Here is a 20,618-nt window from a genome sequence, read left to right as displayed (position 1 = left end):
TTCCTTTACCTGTTGGGTATTTCTTTGCCTTTTCATCTTGTTTCGATTGCTGTGTCTGGAATAGGGCTTCTCTCTTTTTTTTTTTGTAAGGTTATAGTGTATTGAAAATGAAAATTAAGGAGTAGTAGAGGAGTACTAGAGGACTTTAAAAGAAATAAGAGAAAAAGAAAAATAGAAAATAGAAGAGAAAAAGAAAAAAAAAAAGAAAGAAAAATTTTTTTTCCCTAATTAAAAAAATCGTAAAAATCTATGAAAATGAAAGTTAAGGAGTAATTTGGGAGTAATAGAGAATTTTAAAGGAAAATAAAAAAGAAAAAATAAAAAAAAATTTTTTTTTCCCTACTAAAAAAGAAAAATAAATAAAAATATATCTCGGAATTTCTCTGGAGCTGTTGCGGTCAGTGTGGGTTCGGCTCAGTTTCAGATAGCTCCTCGTTCCAGCTTACACTTCTTGGTATCTACAGGCCCCTTCCGGTGTAGTCGGTGTTTTCTACAGGGATTTTAATCTGTTGCACCGGTCCCTTCTGAAGCGGTTCCCTTTGTTTATTTGGCTTCTGCTTGCCGGTCTCTTCAGAGCCTCATTTCCGCCCTGACACAGGCGGGCGGAGGTGGACTCTTATTCAGGTAGCTAGTTCCGTCGTGCTACAGGGAGGGGCTGTCGCTGCTTTCTCCGTCTGCACTGCTCAGGCTCCCGGCTGCTCTATATGGAGCACGCCCCGCGCTGCGCGCGGTTCCAGCCCTCGGGTGTTCCACAAAAGTGCGGAACAAAAAGCTGCGCCTGCTCTTTGTGCCTTCCCCGTCAGAGCGGTCCAGGCAGCCAGGGGCTTGACGGGTGCACTCTCCCGAGGTGCGGCGCGTCCACTCCCTTCCGCGGTCCCAGTCTCGGTTTCCGCCGGTGCCAGTCGGGTGCGTGTGCCTTCTGCCCTCCGCATCCCCAGCCCCAGTCCCCGCCCACGCCAGTCGGGTGCCTGCGCCCTGTGTCTCGCGACTCCCCCCCCCCCCCCCCCCACCATGTCAACCATCCAGAATCTCAGGAGGTCTTTGATTAGAAAGTGGAGGCCTGTTTGCAGTGCGGAAGGGGATGCGGTCGTTGGGGCCCAGCCTTCCCCTTTCCCCTCCCCCCTGCCTCCGGTGGGGCTGGGCCGGTCCGCAGCCTGCGAGCTCTTCTCTGGACTTTCTCTGTCCCTTTGTTCTGCGAATGGCTGGCAGTGTGTTTGGGCCAGTTAATTTTCTCTCTCTCTTTTGCTGTCCCACAGTTTAAGTTGGCAACTCACAAAAGCTCCCTACAATTGTCCTCAGGGCACTCAGGCCCGACCCTACCCCAAGCAATGCCGCCGGCTCCTCTCCGTTCCGCCCCCACTTGCTGGTGGCAGATGCAGGTGTCTGGGGTACTTTTCTGCTGGGAGTTGCTTTTAGGCTTGTAATCTGTGGGTTTTATTTATTGTTTCCCTCCCAGTCAGGTTGCCCTCCGAGATTCAAACACTTCCCCCAGGCCCGCCAGGGCGAGGGTTTCCCGGTGTCTGGAAACGTCCTCTATTGAGACTCCCTTCCCGGGACGGATCTCCGTCCTTAGCTCTTTTGTCTCACTTTTTATCCTTTATATTTTGTCCTACCTCCTTTTGAAGACAATGGGCTGCTTTTCTGGGCGCCTGATGACCTCAGCTAGCGATCAGAAGTTGTTTTGTGAAGTTTGCTCTGCGTTCAGTTATTCTTTTGATGAATTTGTAGGAGAGAAAGTGGTCTCCCTGTCCTACTCCTCCGCCATCTTGGCTCCTCCCCCATATCATTTTTCAAAGCAATTTCTTTTTAAATGCTGATAAGCTGGAATACTTCAATTTATATTTTATTTCCCAATTTTCAAAACTAGTACTACCAAAATTAAGAACCTGATCCTAAGAATAGTTTTAGAAAAGCATAATTATCTCTGCATTTCTGACTAAGGAACAGAGAGAAAGGAATTCCAGAACCTTGACTCTAAATGATAATATATTATGGTTCTTGAGAATGTGTGTATCCTAATTCTTGACAGAGAATTATAGTTTTGTTTCATAAATCCAAAGTGAAATTCTGCAAGAAGGCAATAGATACTTCCCTGTAGAAAATTCTCCAATACTCACCAAAGCTATTGCAGTTGATGTATTTAGACTTTTCAGTTCATTCACCCTGTTCCTCCACTGATTTATTAACTGCTGGACAGAATTTAGCTGAAGAAAGAGGACAGAAAAATAATGTGTCAGTATTGAGTGTTTAAGGTAATCTCTTCAACAACTTCATGTCTCTATTTCCAAAGTCACAATAAATTTATAAAATATTTTTATGGCCCATAACTTGTAAAATTTGCATTGACCTACTCCTACTTGCCACAGACACTCTTGCTGTAGACCCCTTTCCCTTTCCCTATTCTCCAGCTCCTTGTTAAGATCCCAAGTACCTGGCAGCACAAAGTTATTAATAGTTATATTTGGATGGGAGACAAACATGTGTACTGGTCAAAATATATGATATTGACAGTAGACAAAAGAAAAATACAGGGTTTATGTCATTTCCTTTAAGCACTAAACTTATTCTCACCCAGTTTTTCAATTTTTTGATACTTGATACATGAGAAGGCTAATCTGCACACAACACTGCACCTTATTTGTTTTTCTAGCAGTCGTCATGGTGTCTGCATGTAAGAGATGCACCATAAATGTCTGTCAAATGATGAAAGGGTATGATTTCTGGATAATTGGTAATAAAAATAAAAGCACTGGTAGTTACTACAGTCAAAGTATATTCTCATCACTTTAGATAACCAACCAATTGTAAAGAAAATAATTTAGAATATAAAAATAGTCTTCTGAAAAACAGACTTCATCCACTTTGCCAACATACAAGTGAGCCACTATAGAGAAGACAATAATTAACAGCTAACCTGTTAGTTAGATGAATAGGAAACAAACTTACATAACTCTGTAAGTTATTGCTGGTTAAGAAGTTATGGTATTCAAGTCTCAACTCCTCTGGTGAAATGTCTGTAAAACCTGAAGTGAGGAATCAATTGGAATCTTTAAATACCAATACTTTTGATAGTATAGTAAAATGAGAGGTGCTAGATAGGAAAATATGCTAATCTTGATCACTAGAAAAATTTCATAATCATAAGGAAAGAATTCAAAACCTAGACTTTATCTAATAAAGTATAAAATTAGAATAAAATATAGTTTGTTATTAATATTTGAAGGGGTAAAATTTTCTAAAGATAAATGGAGTGGAAGGAATAATACAGAAAAGAAAAAGAAAGAGTTGATTACATATACATTTGAACTTATAAAAAAAATTCTGTATGTTAAAAACTATAATAAGCAAAATTAAAAGGCAAACAAAAAATTAAACTGGGAAAACCATAACTGCAACATATATGACAGGAGAAGAGTTAATGAGAATGTATAATTAGTTCTTATAAATCACTAAGAAAAATAAGCTAACATGGGCAAAGATAATGAACAAGCAATTCACGAAACAACTCAAATAGCCAGTATACAAATGAAATTGAAAAGTTCAATTTAAAATTACAACTTAGGACTTCCCTGGTGGTCAGGGAAGATTCCACATGCCACAGGGCAACTAAACCAATGTGCCACAATGACTGAGTCTGAGATGTAGAGCCCTCAAGTGCAACTACTGAGCCTCCATGCCACAACTACTGAAGCCTGCATGTTCCAGGACATGTGCTCTTCAACACAAAAGAAGCCACTGCAATGAGAAACCCATGCACCGCAACTAGAGAATAACCCCCACTCACTGCAATTAGAGAAAGCCCCTGTGCAATAATGAAGACCCAACACAGGAAAAAGTAAGTAGATAAAAAAAAATTTTTTAATAAAAATACAACTTAAAATAGATTCAATGTTTTATTTATCAGATTGGCAAAAATTAAAAATGGACAATTATTAATAAGGATGTGGTGAAATGGACATTCTTCTAAGTTGCCATTATGGAAATCACGGTAAAACTTTTCTGGGAGGAAAGCTGTCAATAAATGTCAAAGGCCTTACAAATGCTCATACCTTTTGATTCTAACAGAATTTCCAGAATTTGACCTCAGGAAATGATTGAACATGTAAACAAAGGGTGTTACATAAAAAAGATATTCATTCTAGTATTTCTAGTAATAGAAACATTGAAAACAACAAGGCAGAATACAACACTAGGTTATGATTCCTAATTATATATATAATAAGAAATAAGTGTGTACATGTTTTGAAAGAAATACACTAAAATATTACAGCTGTTATCTCTGAGATCAGTTGATCTTTATTTTATTTACATATTTCTGTATTTTTCAAATTTTCTATGGCAACAGATATAACTTCCATAATAGGAAAACTTTTTGAGGAAAAAAAGAAGAAGAAAGAAATATGTTCAGGATATTTTTCTACAGAGGACTACTGGTAACCAGATAACACTAACTCCAAAGACTCCTACCTTAGAATAAACCTAAACATTCAAATCAGAACCCTCAATGCTCTCTAACAACTTATCTTTACAAACTACTCAGGCCATAAAACCAAGAATCACCTTGTATTTCTCTTGTTGCCCATATCTAATTAATAAACCTCCTGCCAGTTCTAGCTCCAAAACAGAACACGGATTTGACCCATTCTCTCTCCACCGCAAATAACTCTCAGTCAACAGCAGCTGTCTCCTAACTCATTTCCCTTCCTCTATTTTGTGCCCCCAACCCCTGTTCCGAGAAAACCATTTCTTTTCACATAACAGTCTAAGTGAGCGTTTTCTAATCAGATCACATCCCTCCTCGTGCTCAAGACTCTCTGGCTTCCTAGTGCAATTAGGCCCAACATGATCTGGCCCCTGGCTGCCTCTCTCTGGCCTAATGTTATATTACTCTTTCTCTTGTTTATCCTCCTCCAGCAATTCAGGCCACACTAATCTACAAGTACGCCAATCCTGTTTGTACAAGGGGCTCTGTACTACCTATTATATGGCCAGGAACATTTCCCCTCAAATCTTCCCAGAAGACACATCTCTTCATTCAGGACTCAGTTTCAATACTGCTTCCTAAAAAGAGATAACCACTCTATGTAAAGAAACACTGTCCCTCTGGTTACTTTCTCTTCCTTCCATCAGTCACTCATGGAACCACAAAGATAGAAAATGATCTGGGTGACTATTTTCTCAATTCTTTCAAAGGTAAGTATAAATACAGTATCATTCTAGTGGCAAAGGAAAAATTAATTCATTATAAAGGATGCCTACAGACAGTGATTCTCCTACTTTCTGACTTCAGGACCCTTTTACACTCTTAAAAATAATTAAGGATTCCAGATCTTTTGCTTACATAGGTTACATAAATCAATATTCACCAAATTTGAAATGAAAACTGAAAAATGTAGAAAATATTAATTCACTTAAAAATAAGAAATCATGGAGAAGGAAATGGCAACCCACTCCAGTATTCTTGCCTGGAGAAGTCCATGGACAGAGGAGCCTGGCGGGCTGCAGTCCATGGGGTCACATGACTGAGCATGTGTGCACGAGGGTGGAGGGAGATAGGTTGGTAGCAATAAAGTGGTAGAACTAAAAAAAAAAAAAAAAGAAAGAAAGAAAAGAAAGAAATCAATGTGTCAACATAAATGAAAAAACTATTTTCCAAAACAAAAAGTAAAAATTTAGTGATATAAGTGGCAGTGTTTTATGTTTGCAAATCTCTTTAATGCATGGCTTAATGAAAGAAGATGTATTATAATATCTGCTTCTGCTATTCAATCTGCTTCAATATGTTTCAATACATTCCCTGGTTCAAGTATATAAAGAAAAACTCTTCTCACACAGATATGTAGCTGGGAAAGGATGACTTTAGTGGTCTTTTCAGATAATTGTGGATATTCGTCTTTGGTACAATACCAAAACTTGACAGGCAATAGTTTCTTAAAGGTTTGCTATAATGTGGACTCAAATCACATTAATGAACCAAACTATTAACTAGTTTACCCACTCCAGTATTCTAGCCTGGCTAATTCCATGGCCTGTATAGTCCATGGGGTCACAAACAGTCAGACACAACTGAGCCCCTTTCACATCATTTCACTTAGAATGAATTTTTCAACCATGCACAATTTTGTAACTTCACACACTGGTCATTTGGAAAATATTGGTTCACTGAGTTATCCAGAATTTCCAAATGTTAGCACATGTCATCTTACAATAGAAAAAAATTTTTATTTGTTAATGTTTCTATGTGTGCTTCCCATTTGCACACAGAATACTTAAAAGGTGTACCCTTATAAAATTAATAACTTTTACCTCTTCATCAGGGACATTCTTTTTTTTTTAAATTTTTTAAAATTTATTTATATTAGTTGGAGGCTAATTACTTTACAATTTGTAGTGGTTTTTGCCATACATTGGTATGAATCAGCCATGGATTTACCTGTGCTCCCCATCCTGAACCCCCCTCCCACAGCCCTCCCCATCCCATCCCTCTGGGTCATCCTAGTGCACCAGCCATCAGGGACATTCTTAAGTGAAAATGTCATTAAAAAAATTTTTTTTATTGACTACTATAATCTACTAGTAGTTTGTTGCCTGTACCTCATCAACAGCTTTACACCAACAGTACAAATGTCAACACAGTGAAAATGGCAATTAATGTCTCAGTATTATTATGAAAATATTTCTAAACTTGTATAGCCCCTAAAAAGGATCTCAGGAATAGGGTTGCCAGATTTAGCACACACAAAAAAAGGATGCCCAATTAAATTGGAATTTCTGACAAACAAATACTTAAAAAGGTAGGTATATCTTAGTGGTCCAGGGGTTAAGACTTCACGCTTTCAGTGCCAAGGGCCTGGGTTCAAATCCTGGTCAGGGAATGTTAACACCCCACAAGCCATATGTTAAGGCCAAAGCCAAAAAACAAAAAAGTATAAGTATGTCCCAAACAGTACATGGGATATCCATATACTAAAAATATCATTACTTATCTGAAATTTAAATTTAACTGGACGCCCTATATTTTATCTAACAATGCTGCTGAGGGATCTATATTTTACACTGAGAACCACTGCTTTAGGACATTCAGTTCAGTTCAGTTCAGTCGCTCAGTCGTGTCCGACTCTTTGCGACCCCATGAATCGCAGCACGTCAGGCCTCCCTGTCCATCACAAACTCCCGGAGTTTACTCAAACTCATGCCCATCGAGTCAGTGATGCCATCCAGCCATCTCATCCTCTGTCGTCCCCTTCTCCTCCTGCCCCCAACCCCTCCCAGCATCAGGGTCTTTTCCAATGAGTCAACTCTTCGCATTAGGTGGCCAAAGTATTGGAGTTTCAGCTTCAGCATCAGTCCTTCCAATGAACACCCAGGACTTATCTCCTTCAGGATGGACTGGTTAGCCATGTCCAATTCTGAAATTTTTAAAAAAGGCTTAACACTTATTACCTTTACAGAAAAATCATTATTTAAAATTATTTATTTGTATTGCTTATAACCTCCATCCCTCAAGAACATAAACTTCATGAGCTATCTTACTCACTGCTATATCCCTACCACCTAGAATGAGGCCTGGCAAAAAAGAAATTCAATAAGTATTTGTTGAATGATTAGTAAATAAATGACTAAGGAGTGGTGTGACACAAATACTCACAAAGAATGAGCAGGTAGAGCAGAGACAGAAATTCCAGAGTTCTGAGAGACTGAAAGGGCCCTCGTTTTCCAATGACTTCCTGTTCAACTTCACAGGGCCTAGGACCACCCAGAGCAGGCTTAGAAAACTGTGGTGGTCTAGCTTTCAGCCCCAAATGAGCTATGGACAAAAGAAAGTGGGAAAGAAAGGAGTATTCTAAGGCTCCCTAACTTCAAACATTACCTCCAGAAGAGGTATCAACATGCTTTATTAAAAATAACTATCCTTAGAAAAAAAGAGGAAAGAAAGAGAACAGAATGAAAGCCATTAGACAGGCATAATATGATTCTTCTATTCTCTGCAGGCAGCTAAAGGTTCTGAAGTAGTATCTACAGGGAACCAAGAAAGTAGAGCCTCTTCTTAGGCTTACAGAATTAGAAATGTGGTGAGTGGCGAGTCCTCATTTTACTGGTTTTCTCACGGGATCAATATATCTTGAACTATATCTTCCAACCTCAATCTCTGAATTACAAAGTTCTGGTAGAATACTCAGGTATTTTAAACAATGTTCAAACTCCCCTAACTGTGGTTAAATATTTGGTTAATTTCTTTTTTTGACCTGGTCTTGGTTTTAGAAAATAATAGTGGTAAAACACATTTTAAAAACACATAATTTCTAGTTACCTGAAATATTCGGTTTCTTTTTCACTGGTGAATAAACAGAAAACATCCACTGCCCTGATGATTCCCAAACCTCCATATCTTTAACAATTCCTTCCCTGAAAAAAAAAAAATGGCAAAAGATCTATTTCTTCTGCTTGGTAAAATTTATCATTGATAACTTTCAGTGATTGTTATAGCAAATATATAATTTTAGATTTTTCCACTATCTTTTCTGAAGTGTCCTTCAAAGCAGAAGTTGACAAAAATATGAGCTGCACTTAATGATTATAAATATAATATCAAAGACATTTATGGTTTTGGTTTTCCAGTACACTGAACCATTAACCAATATATTTATTGAGAACTCACTATAGTACTATATACATCTTAAAGAACTGAAATATAAAATACACAATATTAACTTTAACATTTTAAAATACCCAATATTAAACTTTAACTTTCTCTGTTCATTATAATTAACATCAATGATCATTTAACTGGGAAAGAAAGAACCAGTAAATAATAAAGAACCATAAAATATTTAAGTAGGTAGGACTTCAGAAATCATTCTGTCTAATACTCACATTTTGCAAAAATGGAACAGACTCATGCCCATGGTTAATTTGTTAGAAGTCATGGATACATTCAGCTCTAAGTTAAATATTTCCCTCTTACCCAGAATAGCACAATTAATGAAGTAAGAATGGTAATTGATAATAAAATAATACTAAAATTTAGGATTTTTACAACAACATCAAATATAGGAAGGAATGTTTCATTTGTTTTATTTTACTTACTCAATTGTGTACGATACATGGCTCAAAATGTTTACAACTAGTTCTAATTTAATTATGGGATATAAAAGGCTAATGAATATATTTAAGCTCTGTCCTAGTTGCTGGGAGCTGAGGGAATATTTATATACAGCCAGGCACTGTTCCAGCACCAGTCATAAATTCTACTACGAACGTTCTCAATAAATGATAAGAAATGTACTCCACAATAATGAAGGAAAATCAAATGAAATCAGTTTGCATGAGGTAACTGAAGCAAAAGTTTTATTACAGAAAGAAAAATACAAGATGCTGTAAGTGATCTCCAAAATCACAAACTGCTTTAAATCACCTCATACTTTGTAAAGAACTCATAATTTAACATAAGCAGGATTACCTTAGAAAAATATTCACAGTATAGTATCATCGATAGAAAAGTGGAAAAAGAGTAATTATCTCCAAGAAGACATTGCACTGATAATCACATTTTAAGTTGAAATAAAGTCTAGCATGACACCTGCAAAACAGAGATTACCTCTGATCATGGATGCTTTTTCTCCTTTTGCTTATTTTGATTTTATAACAATTTAATAAAGTAATAAGATTACTTCTTTTTTAAGGAAATATTATGGGTGCTTTTGGAAAAAAATAAGCAAATGGGTGGTAATTTTTCTGAAGGCTTTCACTTACAGAAGCTTCTTATCATCTTTCTGGTCATCAGAGCCAGGTGAAGCAAATGGGTTCTGAGATAAGCCAAATCCCCTGTTCTTGCTAGCGGACTCTCCAGAATCAAAAGAAGCAAAAGATGGCTTTTCTTGATCTCTGCTGCCCCCCCATGGTGTAGGCTTGGAGAAACTGGATGGCTGGATAACATTGGAATATCTCTGACTGGTGGTATTCCATCCTCTTCTGTTACTACCTGAAATAAACAACAAAATAAACAATTTTACTAGCAACTCATGCTTTCAATCTCTAAAAATTTCATTATATTTTGTCTTATTATATGCTGATATTATGTAAAGATTCAACAGGCACTACATGCCCACTCATTTTAAATTACAAAACTTTTCATTTTCAATTTATAGAATTAAGTGTAATATCAACAAAGGGGCTTCCCTGGTAGTAAAGAATCTGCCTGCAGTGCAGGAGATGCAGGTTTGATCCCTGGGTCGGGAAGATGCCCTGGAGAAGGAAATGGCAACCTACCCCAGTATTTTTGCTTGGGAAATCCCATGGACAGAGGAGCCTGGAGGACTACAGGCCGTGGGGTCACAAAAGAGTCGGACACAACTGAGCAACTGAGCACACAAACACACACACACAGTAGCAACAAATCACACAATGATCTCATTTAACAAGACTGAGAGGACTGTAAATCCACAGTAAAATTATATTACTAAATTCAATTGATGTAAGTTTATTAAATAAACAATTGTTTGATAATGGAGTGGACAGAAGGCATGTAACCTATATCATAAGCTCCTTCATGGTAAAAAGTTGTATCTCTATCATTCTTTGCTCCCCAATTGGGCCCTATATAGTAGTAAAATCTGAAAAAAGAGCAATGTATTAAGAAGTTTATTGAAAAGATTCGATTCTACCTTCTGTCCTTCATAGATGGGTAAATCTATTTGACTCAGGATTCTGAGAAAGAAAACACCTATCCTCTTATTTTCCATATGAGAATTGTAGCGGTAGTTTACATATGAATAAAGTGCATTGACTTCCTCTATTATAAGCATATTTTTAGTATTCTTATAACTATCAAAATGAGCCAAAAGGACTTTCTCCTTTCTGTCTCCATATTTAAAAAAAATCTTATCACTTCAACTATATCATTTATTCATCACTTCTCAGCTGGGGCCAAGATAATTCACCATGTTTCTAACTGAATTAGGAGACATGCTATTAAATATGTATAATAAAACTGGAGTGATGGGAGATACACTCTTTTAAAAAATTCATCTCCCAATTCTAAAACTACTTAACAAAACCAAAGAGGAAAGAGGGCACATTGCTAGATCAGATCCCGCAAGTAGGGGTTAATAATATTGCATTTTTCTAGAGTTTGATCTTTTTTTGTGTGATCTTTTTTCCTTCACAACGGAAGAAATTCATTCCATCATTTGGAGATAGCTTTTGGCCTTCACACTCACTGATTCTGCAAGCATTTATTTATTTCTGAGCATTAGATACACTGTTTATTTAACTAGTTTTATTTACACTTTTAAAATCCATCAATCTATCCATTCAACATTTATTCTGTACTGTATTTAGAGTGAGTCTCCACAGAATGTTAAATATTACGTTTTGTTGTTCCTGGAAGTACTCACATTTGTCTGATCCCGAGTCCTAATTTTTGGTTTGGAATATTTCACTAGACTAATTGTGGGGAATTAAAAAAGACTGTCTTAAAAAAAAAAAAAAAAAAGATTGTCTTCTAGAAGGGGTATAAAAGTGAAACCACAGTGTAACAAACGGTTTAAACGTCAGATGAGTAGCTGTACAGGAGGAAAGAGAAAGGCGAGGTGGTCAGCATCCTGTGGTACTTTTTAAGAACTAAGTTTCAGTTCTAAGAAAATCTAACTATTCATTTGACCTCTAAAACCTTGCATTGTACTATAGATTCACTTCGGATTCCTCCTCTCCTCGAAGACAGTTCCTTTGCATCATCCACAATTGATTTAGTGAAATATTCCAATTTCGACAATGACTTAGGCCCAGAAGGCAGGTCACCGCAGTCCTGCATACCTTTCCCTCAGAGCCCAGAGTTCTTAATTGAGCAGCCCACTCTCCCGATCTTACCTCCAATTTTATAAGCATGTGCATTTACATGAGGTTTACGGCTCTGTAGCTTTTATTAGATTTTCAAAGGAGTTCACGACTTCCCCAAAGAGCCCTGACTCTGACCCCACTTATAGCCTCTCCCTAGAAAAAAGTTTAGAAAAAAAAAATTACATTAAAAGCATCAACGGGAAAAACAAGTACGCAGAAAAGTAGTACAATGTTACAGCAAGGAGGCGTCTAGGTCGACCTACGCCAATTCTGGAACCACTGCCGTGCAAAGACTAGGTAGTTTTTATATGTAATTCCAACTTTAAAATTCGTTGTTTCTCACTGTAACCACGAATAAGCTGCAGTCCGCTTAACAAAATCAGCCGCAATTCCTATCAAAGGCGAAAACGTCAGTGGGCGGGGCGGGCGAGGGCACGGCGCGGGCACGTCCGCGTCACCTGACTGGTACGCCGCGGCGCTGTGCCCAGCGGCTGGCCCCAGGAGAGACGTCGGATCCTCGCCCGCCCGGCCCCACGTCTGGCCTTCCCCTGCTCGGCTAGCTGCGAAGGATTGAGGAAAACGTCACCTGAGGGCTGTGGCTGCCGTCCTCCGCCCGCACCCCTGGCGCCGGGATGTTCGTTCCAGCACCGGTCTCCGAAGCGGCAGCGGCCTTGAAGGAAGAACTGACAAATGGTCATGGCGACGGTGTCGCGAACGGAGCGGTCTTCACTTAGCACCCTCGGCGAGCAGATCCCAGAGCAACCGGAGGTCCCGGCTCCGCTACTGTGATGTCATCTTCTTGCGCCTGGTAAAGGCCCTTTCTCTATTGTCCCGCCCATAGTGTGATGAGAGGCGAGGATTTTACCCAATAAGATTTGAGAAGAGTGGGCCCGCCCCGCACGCGTTGAGCGCAACCTTGGGAGGGCGGGATGCTTGAATGGTTTTGCGAAGAAAGGCGCTTAAGAGCTTGATGCAGGGTCTCATTCGAAGTAGTTTGAGATCTCAAATGAAAGGAAAGTTGGTCAGGCAAACCAAGGACTTCAGCCCTGGGAGGAGTATTAGCTGTGGTTTGAGAAGCATAGTCGGATTTTCATTTGTAACTGCTTAGTAAAAACCTGGCCAGCCGTTCATCAGGATGGGTAACAATGTAAGCCAGTAGTAACTTTTACAGTAAACAGATTAAGGACAGACTGCAACTAAAAAGTATAACAACCGGCATCTTTGGGTGAGTACTACATTCTTACACAGAGAAACTTTGTTCTTTTAAAACCCACGTGAACGTTGCTATGTGAACTTTTATCAGTAATAATGAAATATTCCACTCGTTGCCTAGTGGATCTAAGACACCTGACACAGAGAAGCAGCTTCTATTTCTAACCAGGTGCAGAGCTGAGGATAGGGGGATTCCTGAAAAACAACAACAACAACAACAACAAAAAACAGTACATATCCTCTTAACTTTGTGGTTTCCAAGGAAACATGACCCTAGATCCACTTCTCACTCCTGATGTGGTGTTCATGCATCATTACACTGCTCTGCTATGCTTTGGGAGTATCAAAACTGTTTCATTTAGATTTTACCTGAACTCCACCTTTCCCACTAATCGTACAACTACCTTTTCCATTGTGTGGTGAGACACACTACAGTTCCTCTAGTGTGCCATCTCCTTGGTTGCAGTGAGTCGATAGATCTGTTGGATTACAGGTTTGTCCCTGATAGTTTAAAATAAAAAGATTAGCCATTGTTCTTGCTCATATACTTTGGATTTGGAAGACAGTGGAATCTACAGAGCACTGAGAGTAACTGGTGCAATCTAGTATATATATATATATTTTAATTCGTTTCATTTCTCTTGAAAAAAAAGTTGTGGGAGAGTTACATGTAGGTATAATACAAAGAACGTTTTCCTGAACCACTTGAGACTATATTATAGACCTGATGCCCCAACACCCATTTTATTTCCTACAAACAAGGACATTCTACTTAACCACAAAATAATAACCAAAATCAGGATATTAGTATTGCTGCATATTACTAATCCTTAGATTCTATTCATATTTTGCCTTAAAAACGTCTCAATAATGTCCTTTAAGCGACAAGGATGCAGTTCAAAATTATCATTGTCTTACTCATATTTCTTCAGGCTTCTTCATTCTGGACTATTTTCTCAGTCTCTCCTTGACTTTCATTACCTTGACTCTATTAAAGATTACAGCTATTTTATAGAATTTCCTTAATGCAGACTTAAGTGTTTTGTTAATTAGATTTAGATTATGTATCTTTGGCACCCATGGTCTTCACAATGCACCTGTCAGATTGTGCACATCAGTTTGTCCCATTAATTGTGATGTTCACTTTGGTCACTTTAGGTGTTATCTGGCAAGCTGCTCCACTGTAAAATTACTCTTTTCCTCTTTGTTAGTAATAACAAAAGGTAGAGACTTTGAAAGTATGTAAAACCTCATTCCTCACCAAACTTTTAATTCACTCATTTATTTATTCCTATCAGTATGGACTTAAGAGTTTCTGATTTTATTCACTGGATTATACTTTGTTAATATCATTTATTTTCATGTGCAAATCATTCCCAACTGAAACATCTCATGCTTCTTTGAGCACTTCACTTCCTGGCCTAAAAGATGCTCCAGGGTCATCTGACACTTTCCCTGCTCTCCAAGGAGACCTGGGTCTTTTTTGGTGGTACTTAGAAGCCAAGATCTGAGCTCTTAAGTTTGTTCATTGCTTTTGTAATATCTTTGTTCCCAAATCCTTTCATGGGCATTGCTAGAGGATATATACTATAGACAGATACATTTACATCAATGTACATTTTGGTTTCTATGTGTATGACTTCACACTTTGATAACCTCCAATTTCAATCCAAGATCACAGAATTCATTTTATTTCCCTTCTTTTTTTTTTTTTTTCTCTTTCATAGTGAGAAACTTGGCTCCCATTATTCTTAACATATATATTTTGAGCAGTCCCCTTGTGGTAACCAATCTCTCTTTGTGGCCAATGACTTCTCATCCATGCAGATGCCAGCATGTATAAGGAATTTGCTGACATCAAAGACCTAAAATAATACCAGTTAGGCTGAAGCTTTAAAATGAGGGTGAGGGTGGAGAAGATAAAGTGCTGTGTGAGATGATGAGAGTCTAGGGCTGAGGCATGTAGAACTCAGTAGTGATAGGGGAGGAGTAGATGGAAATCAGGAGAATGAGGCCATAGGAAGAAAATATCTTATTTCAAGGTGACAGACTAAAAATACCTCTGCCTCCCTTTCCGCTTAAAAATATCTCAAAATAAGACGTAAAACAAGCAAAAACTTTGTCTTTGATTATACTAGGAGATAACCATAATTTCAAACCACAATTTATGAAGACTGAATGTACACAGAAGAGTACATAGTAAATTTCTTAGAGGAAGAGTCATATTCCTTTAAGGTGGACAACTGATGTCCCCAGAAAAGGTTGAAAATTAAGAGGCCTCAAGAATTAAGAACCACCAGGTATTGCAAAAGGGTTAACTGTTCACCCCTACCTGATGGGAAATAGGTGTTTTTCTTGACAAAAAGGTAAGAAGAGAGGCTTCAGAGTCTAGGAGGTAAATATAGAGGGGCAAGTTATGGTACTGACAAACAGGAACCAAACTATGCCTGTTGAATAGTGCTTTTCCTGAGCTCAGAAATCCTTCAGCCAGGAGGACAGTCTCTTCCTAGTTTGCCCTCCCCCTCACAAAGGGTGGGAGTTTGGAAGTTTTATTTTCTGGAGAATCAGACATCCCAGAAAAGTATCTATGGATCTTTTACCAATCTCCAACAAAAATAGGCAGCCATTTCCTTATCATATGATGAAGTTCTCTGACACTTCAGCTCACACTTGTACATGAAAGTTCACAATTTTTTAACATCTCATTTTAAATATAAATGCATAGCCAAGGACCAGATATTTGAGGAAAGATTCCAAAAGAAAAGATCAAAGCAATTGAAAAAGAAGTGAGAAGAAAGAGAAACACACCAATAGCATAAGTAATGTTAAGGTGGCTCAGATGGTAAAGAATCTGCCTGCAATGCAGGAGACCTGGGTTGACCCCTGGGTGGGGAAGATCCATGCCTGAAGAATTCCATGGACAGAGGAGCCTGGCGGGCTATAGTCCATGGGTTTGCAAAGAGTCGGACACAACTGAGTGACACACGCAAGCAAACTAAAATGCCCTCAGGACAACCTGAAACAAGACCAACATGCTGTAGAGGAGGACAATCATAAATAGAAAAATGCTCTTGGAGATTACACATGGATAGTGCTCACAAATTCAATGGATGGTTGGAAGACAGGGAAATCCCCTGAAAGAACTGACTAAACCAGACCTTGAATCCCATTTTACAGCTTTGTTATCAGAAGAGACTAAAGCTCTGGAAAGTAAAAAAGCTTTCTAGTTAGTAAGAGTGACATTTCAACAGAAATACAGACTGCTGGTTTTTAAAAATGGCTCCTTTTCATGACTAAATTTTTCAGGTTTTTCAAAGCTAGGTCACAATTGTAATTAATGTTTTTGATAGCAACAACTTTTTTTAAGACATTAAAATTTCATGTTCACATTGTGATTTTCAAAAGTATAAACTGAATTGTTATGTCATCTAAGTAGTATCACTGCAAAAAATATAATATTAACAATCACATGTCTACTAAAAAGAAAATAGAGCACTTTATAGGATAGGAATTTTGGGTGGGAGAGCAATAGAAAATGTACTTACCAACATATTATACTCATTATCTTGATATCAACAATGTCATAGACTATTTCCAGGACAGAAAACAGACAATAATTAGAATTACTAAGGTCACTAAGGAAATAGACACACACACTTCATTTTAACCTACATCAAAGCTATCTGCATACTTATCATAGTGTGTTCCAGTCAGCAGATACAGCCTAAAGAAATGGGTAATCTATTTAAAATACTTTAAACAGTTGTATATTCCATATGGGAAATTATTTATGTAATATTAAGTAACTACATAATATAACCAAATTGCGATATGACAAATCAATATTCTGCCCTCAAAAATATTACACATTTTTCCCAACAGAGAGCAAAGGCCAAAACCCAACATAAAATTGTTCAGAATAACCAAATCTAGAAAAAGAAAGATTAATGGGATGGGGTCCTTTGGGAGACAGAAATGGGTTGAGTAATGTCTCCCTAAAACTCTAAAATGAGACCTTATTTTGGAGACAGTCATTGGTTGAGATAAAATGATGTGTGATTCATGTTGAGGTTTGATAGAAAACAACAAAATTCTGTAAAGCAATTATCCTTCAATTACAAAATAAATTTTAAAAAATATAAAGAGGTGCGTGCATGCATGCTAAGTGTGTGCGAAGTTGCTTCAGTCATGTCCGACTCTGTGACCCCAGACTGTAGCCCACCAGGCTCCTCTGTCCATGGGATTCTCCAGGAGTGAGTACTGGAATGGGTTGCCATGCCCTTCACCAATGAGGAGGGTGAGCTAAATCCAATGACTTCTAACAGTACCAGAAGACAGAGACACACAGGGAAGAAGTCCATGTGAAGACACAGGCAGTGACTGGAGTGATGCAGTTATAAGTCAACAAATATCCGGCTTGCCAGCAGCCACCAGAAGCTACGGGAGAGGCAAGAGAAATTTTTCCCTCAGGAACTCCAGAAGGCATCAACCGTTTCAATACCTTGATTTAGGATTTCTGGCCTCCCAAACTGTGAAAGAGTAAATTTCTGTTGTTTTAAGCAATGAAGTTTATGGTAACTTGTCATAAGAGCCATTAGAAAGTAATACAGGGAAAAGGAGGAGTAACTGCTAAAAAGCATAGGGTTTCTTCTCATGGTGAAGAAAGTGGTCCATGATTAGGGTGATGGTGGCATAACTCTACATATATTTCAGATCAATGAACGGTACACTTTAAACAAGTGAACTGTATGACAAATTAATAGAACTGTAATGTACATAAAACCTTACGTAAATGGAAATACATCTACCATAATCTTTCATAATTCCCTTTTCATTTAAACATTGTTAGGTCTTAAGATTATAACCCTCATATAAAGAATAAAAATTTAAAAAGAAACATTGCTTCACAAGTTAAAAACAAAAACTACCTAACACATTTAAAGTGAAGAATGAACTTAGCAGTCTACTTGAAGTTTAAAAATATTTAATATTATCAGGTTTAAAAACATTGATGGTGACAGCTTTACATGGCTCATTCCATACATTTCATAATGTAAAAGGGTAAAACATTACTAGGAAAGAAATGAACAGTTGGTTTTGTAAAGGATTTACTGATCACATATAAGTAATTAATATGACAAATATTTAACTCAATTATAAAACTTGTAGAGACAACTGGGTCAAATTTGCTGATATGTTATGCTAAGGAAGAGAAATTATGTACCTTTTTAATCTATAAGAAGTTCAGATTCAACATTGACAGTGTATAACTATCAGTGATATTCTAGTGACCTAGAATTTGCTATAAGTAGCTTTCTTTTGCTAGGTAATATTAACAGAGTGAGCACTGAGGAGGTATAATCCTTTTTTAATCCCTGGGTTAAAAAAGTGATGTAAATTAATGATGGGTGCTAAGCTTCACATTTTGTGTTAAAAAGATAGAATTATTTAATTGTACTGAATATATTTCATGAGGAGTTGATTACATTTTAACTCCCAAAATGTATTTATGAGGTTTTATGAGATATAAGTGTATGCTTTGACTCACTCTGGCTTGCTTTTAAAATGGAATACATTTGGCACTAAATGGAACAAATGAAGACAAGCAAAATTATATGAGACTAAGCTGCTCCATCAGAACTATCTTTGACTTACAATTCATACTATTTCTTAGTTTTTGACTGAAAAGAAACAGACATAACTACATAGCACTTCTATGATGTATGAAAATAGAATCTAGAGCTAACATGAGACTGCTTCAATCATGAGTCAGTCCCCCATTCTGCCCTAATCATACTTAAACAAATGTGAAATTCATTTAAGAATTCATATTTTCACCAAGTGCTTATAATTTTACAAGTTTTCTTGCTAGATTTGTTCTTGGTTATATGGCCAGTTGAAATATGGTCTTTCAATTAAGGAAATTCATATAAAAGAAAATCTATTTTACATGAATCTTACTTTACTTGAAATTTCCTTAAAAACAACAACAACAACAAAATACCAAACTAAAACTTTGTAACTGCACTCTTGGAACAAAGCACGGTGGCCATATTTTTGAGCCTCCAATGAATCTTGAAGTTCACTCATTTTTCATGTTTCAAGGGTTTCTTCATTTGCTCCGCAAGTATCAACAACACAAATTAAACAACTTGTTACTGGAAAAGCTCGGACTTTGGAGTTGGCGACCCATTTGTCTGTTTCAGTATTATATTCAAGGATGTTTCCTAGTCGACCCACACCTTGAAAACCAGCCAAGACATAAACTATAGAACCAACTGCTGCACACTTCACTGTTACTCCCTTCCATGGCATTGGTGAGACCATCTTCCATTCGTTTAACTTAATATCATAATATTCCACATTGTCCAGACCACCTTCAAAAGAAAAAAACATGAACTGTGAACACTTCTACAATCTCTTAAAGTATTAATTCTTCATATTTTTCCAGACATTTTTTATGAAAAAGTTCAAACATACAGAAAAGTTGTAACAATGTTACATATCTACTATCTAAATTCTTATTCTGACTATAACACAATAGGGATTTAACTTTTTATTTATCATTTTAGAACCATAAATACTTAAAATTTAGTCTATAAAAATGTTCTATCTGCTTGGAAAAATTAAAAAGGAAACCACTCAATGAAGTTCCTTTCTGATTAAGTTTGATTATAATTATTCAAATGTTTGTTTTCCTTCTACCATTTATCTGTCAGCAGTTTATGAAAAATAGCAATGGAAAGAGACAGAGGAAGGAAAATAAGTTATTTCTTTGTTATTCTTAAAGATTAAAAAGCACTGACTAAAATGAGCTTTGTGGAATCTATCTGTAGATTCAGTCCAAATTCTACATTATGAAAAGCAATTTCTTGGACTTCGTTGGTGACTTGGTGGTCTGCCAGTGCAGGAGACATGGATTTGATCCTTGACCCAGGAAGACCCCACATGCTGCAGAGCAACTACGCCTGTGTGCCACAACTACTGAGCCTGAGCGCTGGAGCTCAGGCTACGATTGCTGAAGCCACGTGCTCTAGAACCTGTGCTCCGAACCAGAGGAGCCTGCGCACCATAACGAGAAAGTAGCTCCCGCTCGCCACAACTGGAGAAAAGGCTGCGTGTCAATGAAGACCAAGCACAGCCAAAAATAGATAAATACAATTTTTTTTTTAAAGCAATAAGTTTAGATTCTTTAGTACAACATTATTTATGAAAATAAAAATATCAAATATAATCAATTAGAAGAGTAATACTGATATGTTCATGAAGTGTTTAAAAATGTTTAGGAAACAGTGCCGTTCAGAGCCTGGATACAAGACCTAAAAGTTAAATTTAAAAGTTTTAAAAGTTGTATTAAAGTTCAAATATTTCTGTCACTCAACAGTTCTTAAGTTAGAGTGATGCCATTCCCCAGAGGGTATTTGGAAATATACAAAAGCCATCTGAGACTGTCACAGTGACTGCTGGCTATTACCTACATTCACAGACAAGAATGTTAAATGTATTATGACATTTCATAAAATGTTAGTTCCCAGAAACTGTAAAAATAAATCTAATGATGTATGTAA

At 37.4% G+C, this 20,618-nt stretch overlaps 2 protein-coding genes and 1 long non-coding RNA gene across 8 annotated transcripts in view; 1 reads left to right on the top strand and 2 right to left on the bottom strand.

Moving 5' to 3' along the window:
- NUP42 (nucleoporin 42) overlaps positions 1-13,097 on the bottom strand; it is a 23,493-nt gene extending 10,396 nt beyond the window's left edge. Inside the window, exons 1-6 of one of the 2 annotated variants that reach the window (XM_043462828.1) lie at positions 12,102-12,316; positions 11,869-11,991; positions 9,754-9,982; positions 8,312-8,406; positions 2,947-3,023; positions 2,118-2,204 (exon numbers count right to left, since the gene is read on the bottom strand). In XM_043462828.1, coding sequence (XP_043318763.1) covers positions 2,118-2,204; positions 2,947-3,023; positions 8,312-8,387 — 240 coding nt within the window. In that variant the 5' untranslated portion in view covers positions 8,388-8,406; positions 9,754-9,982; positions 11,869-11,991; positions 12,102-12,316. Of the gene's footprint in view, positions 1-2,117; positions 2,205-2,946; positions 3,024-8,311; positions 8,407-9,753; positions 9,983-11,868; positions 11,992-12,101; positions 12,317-12,424 lie in introns of those variants that run through there. The other variant, XM_043462827.1, reaches the window with a different exon arrangement.
- On the top strand, positions 12,508-20,618 carry LOC122438206. The gene is made up of 2 exons (XR_006268481.1): positions 12,508-12,646; positions 19,887-20,618. It is a non-coding gene; the product is annotated as an uncharacterized LOC122438206 (long non-coding RNA).
- Positions 18,018-20,618, bottom strand: part of KLHL7 (kelch like family member 7) — a 55,098-nt gene continuing 52,497 nt past the window's right edge. For all 5 annotated transcript variants that reach the window (XM_043462821.1, XM_043462823.1, XM_043462824.1 and 2 more), the window contains one exon: positions 18,018-19,427. In XM_043462821.1, the coding sequence (XP_043318756.1) occupies positions 19,144-19,427 (284 nt within the window). In that variant the 3' untranslated portion in view covers positions 18,018-19,143. The remainder of the gene's footprint in view (positions 19,428-20,618) is intronic.

Source organism: Cervus canadensis, chromosome 3 (assembly GCF_019320065.1).
Source record: "Cervus canadensis isolate Bull #8, Minnesota chromosome 3, ASM1932006v1, whole genome shotgun sequence".
Taxonomy (NCBI): Eukaryota; Metazoa; Chordata; class Mammalia; order Artiodactyla; family Cervidae; genus Cervus; species Cervus canadensis.
Note: the sequence above shows the minus strand (reverse complement) of the source record. Positions and strands in the feature narration are given on the sequence as shown.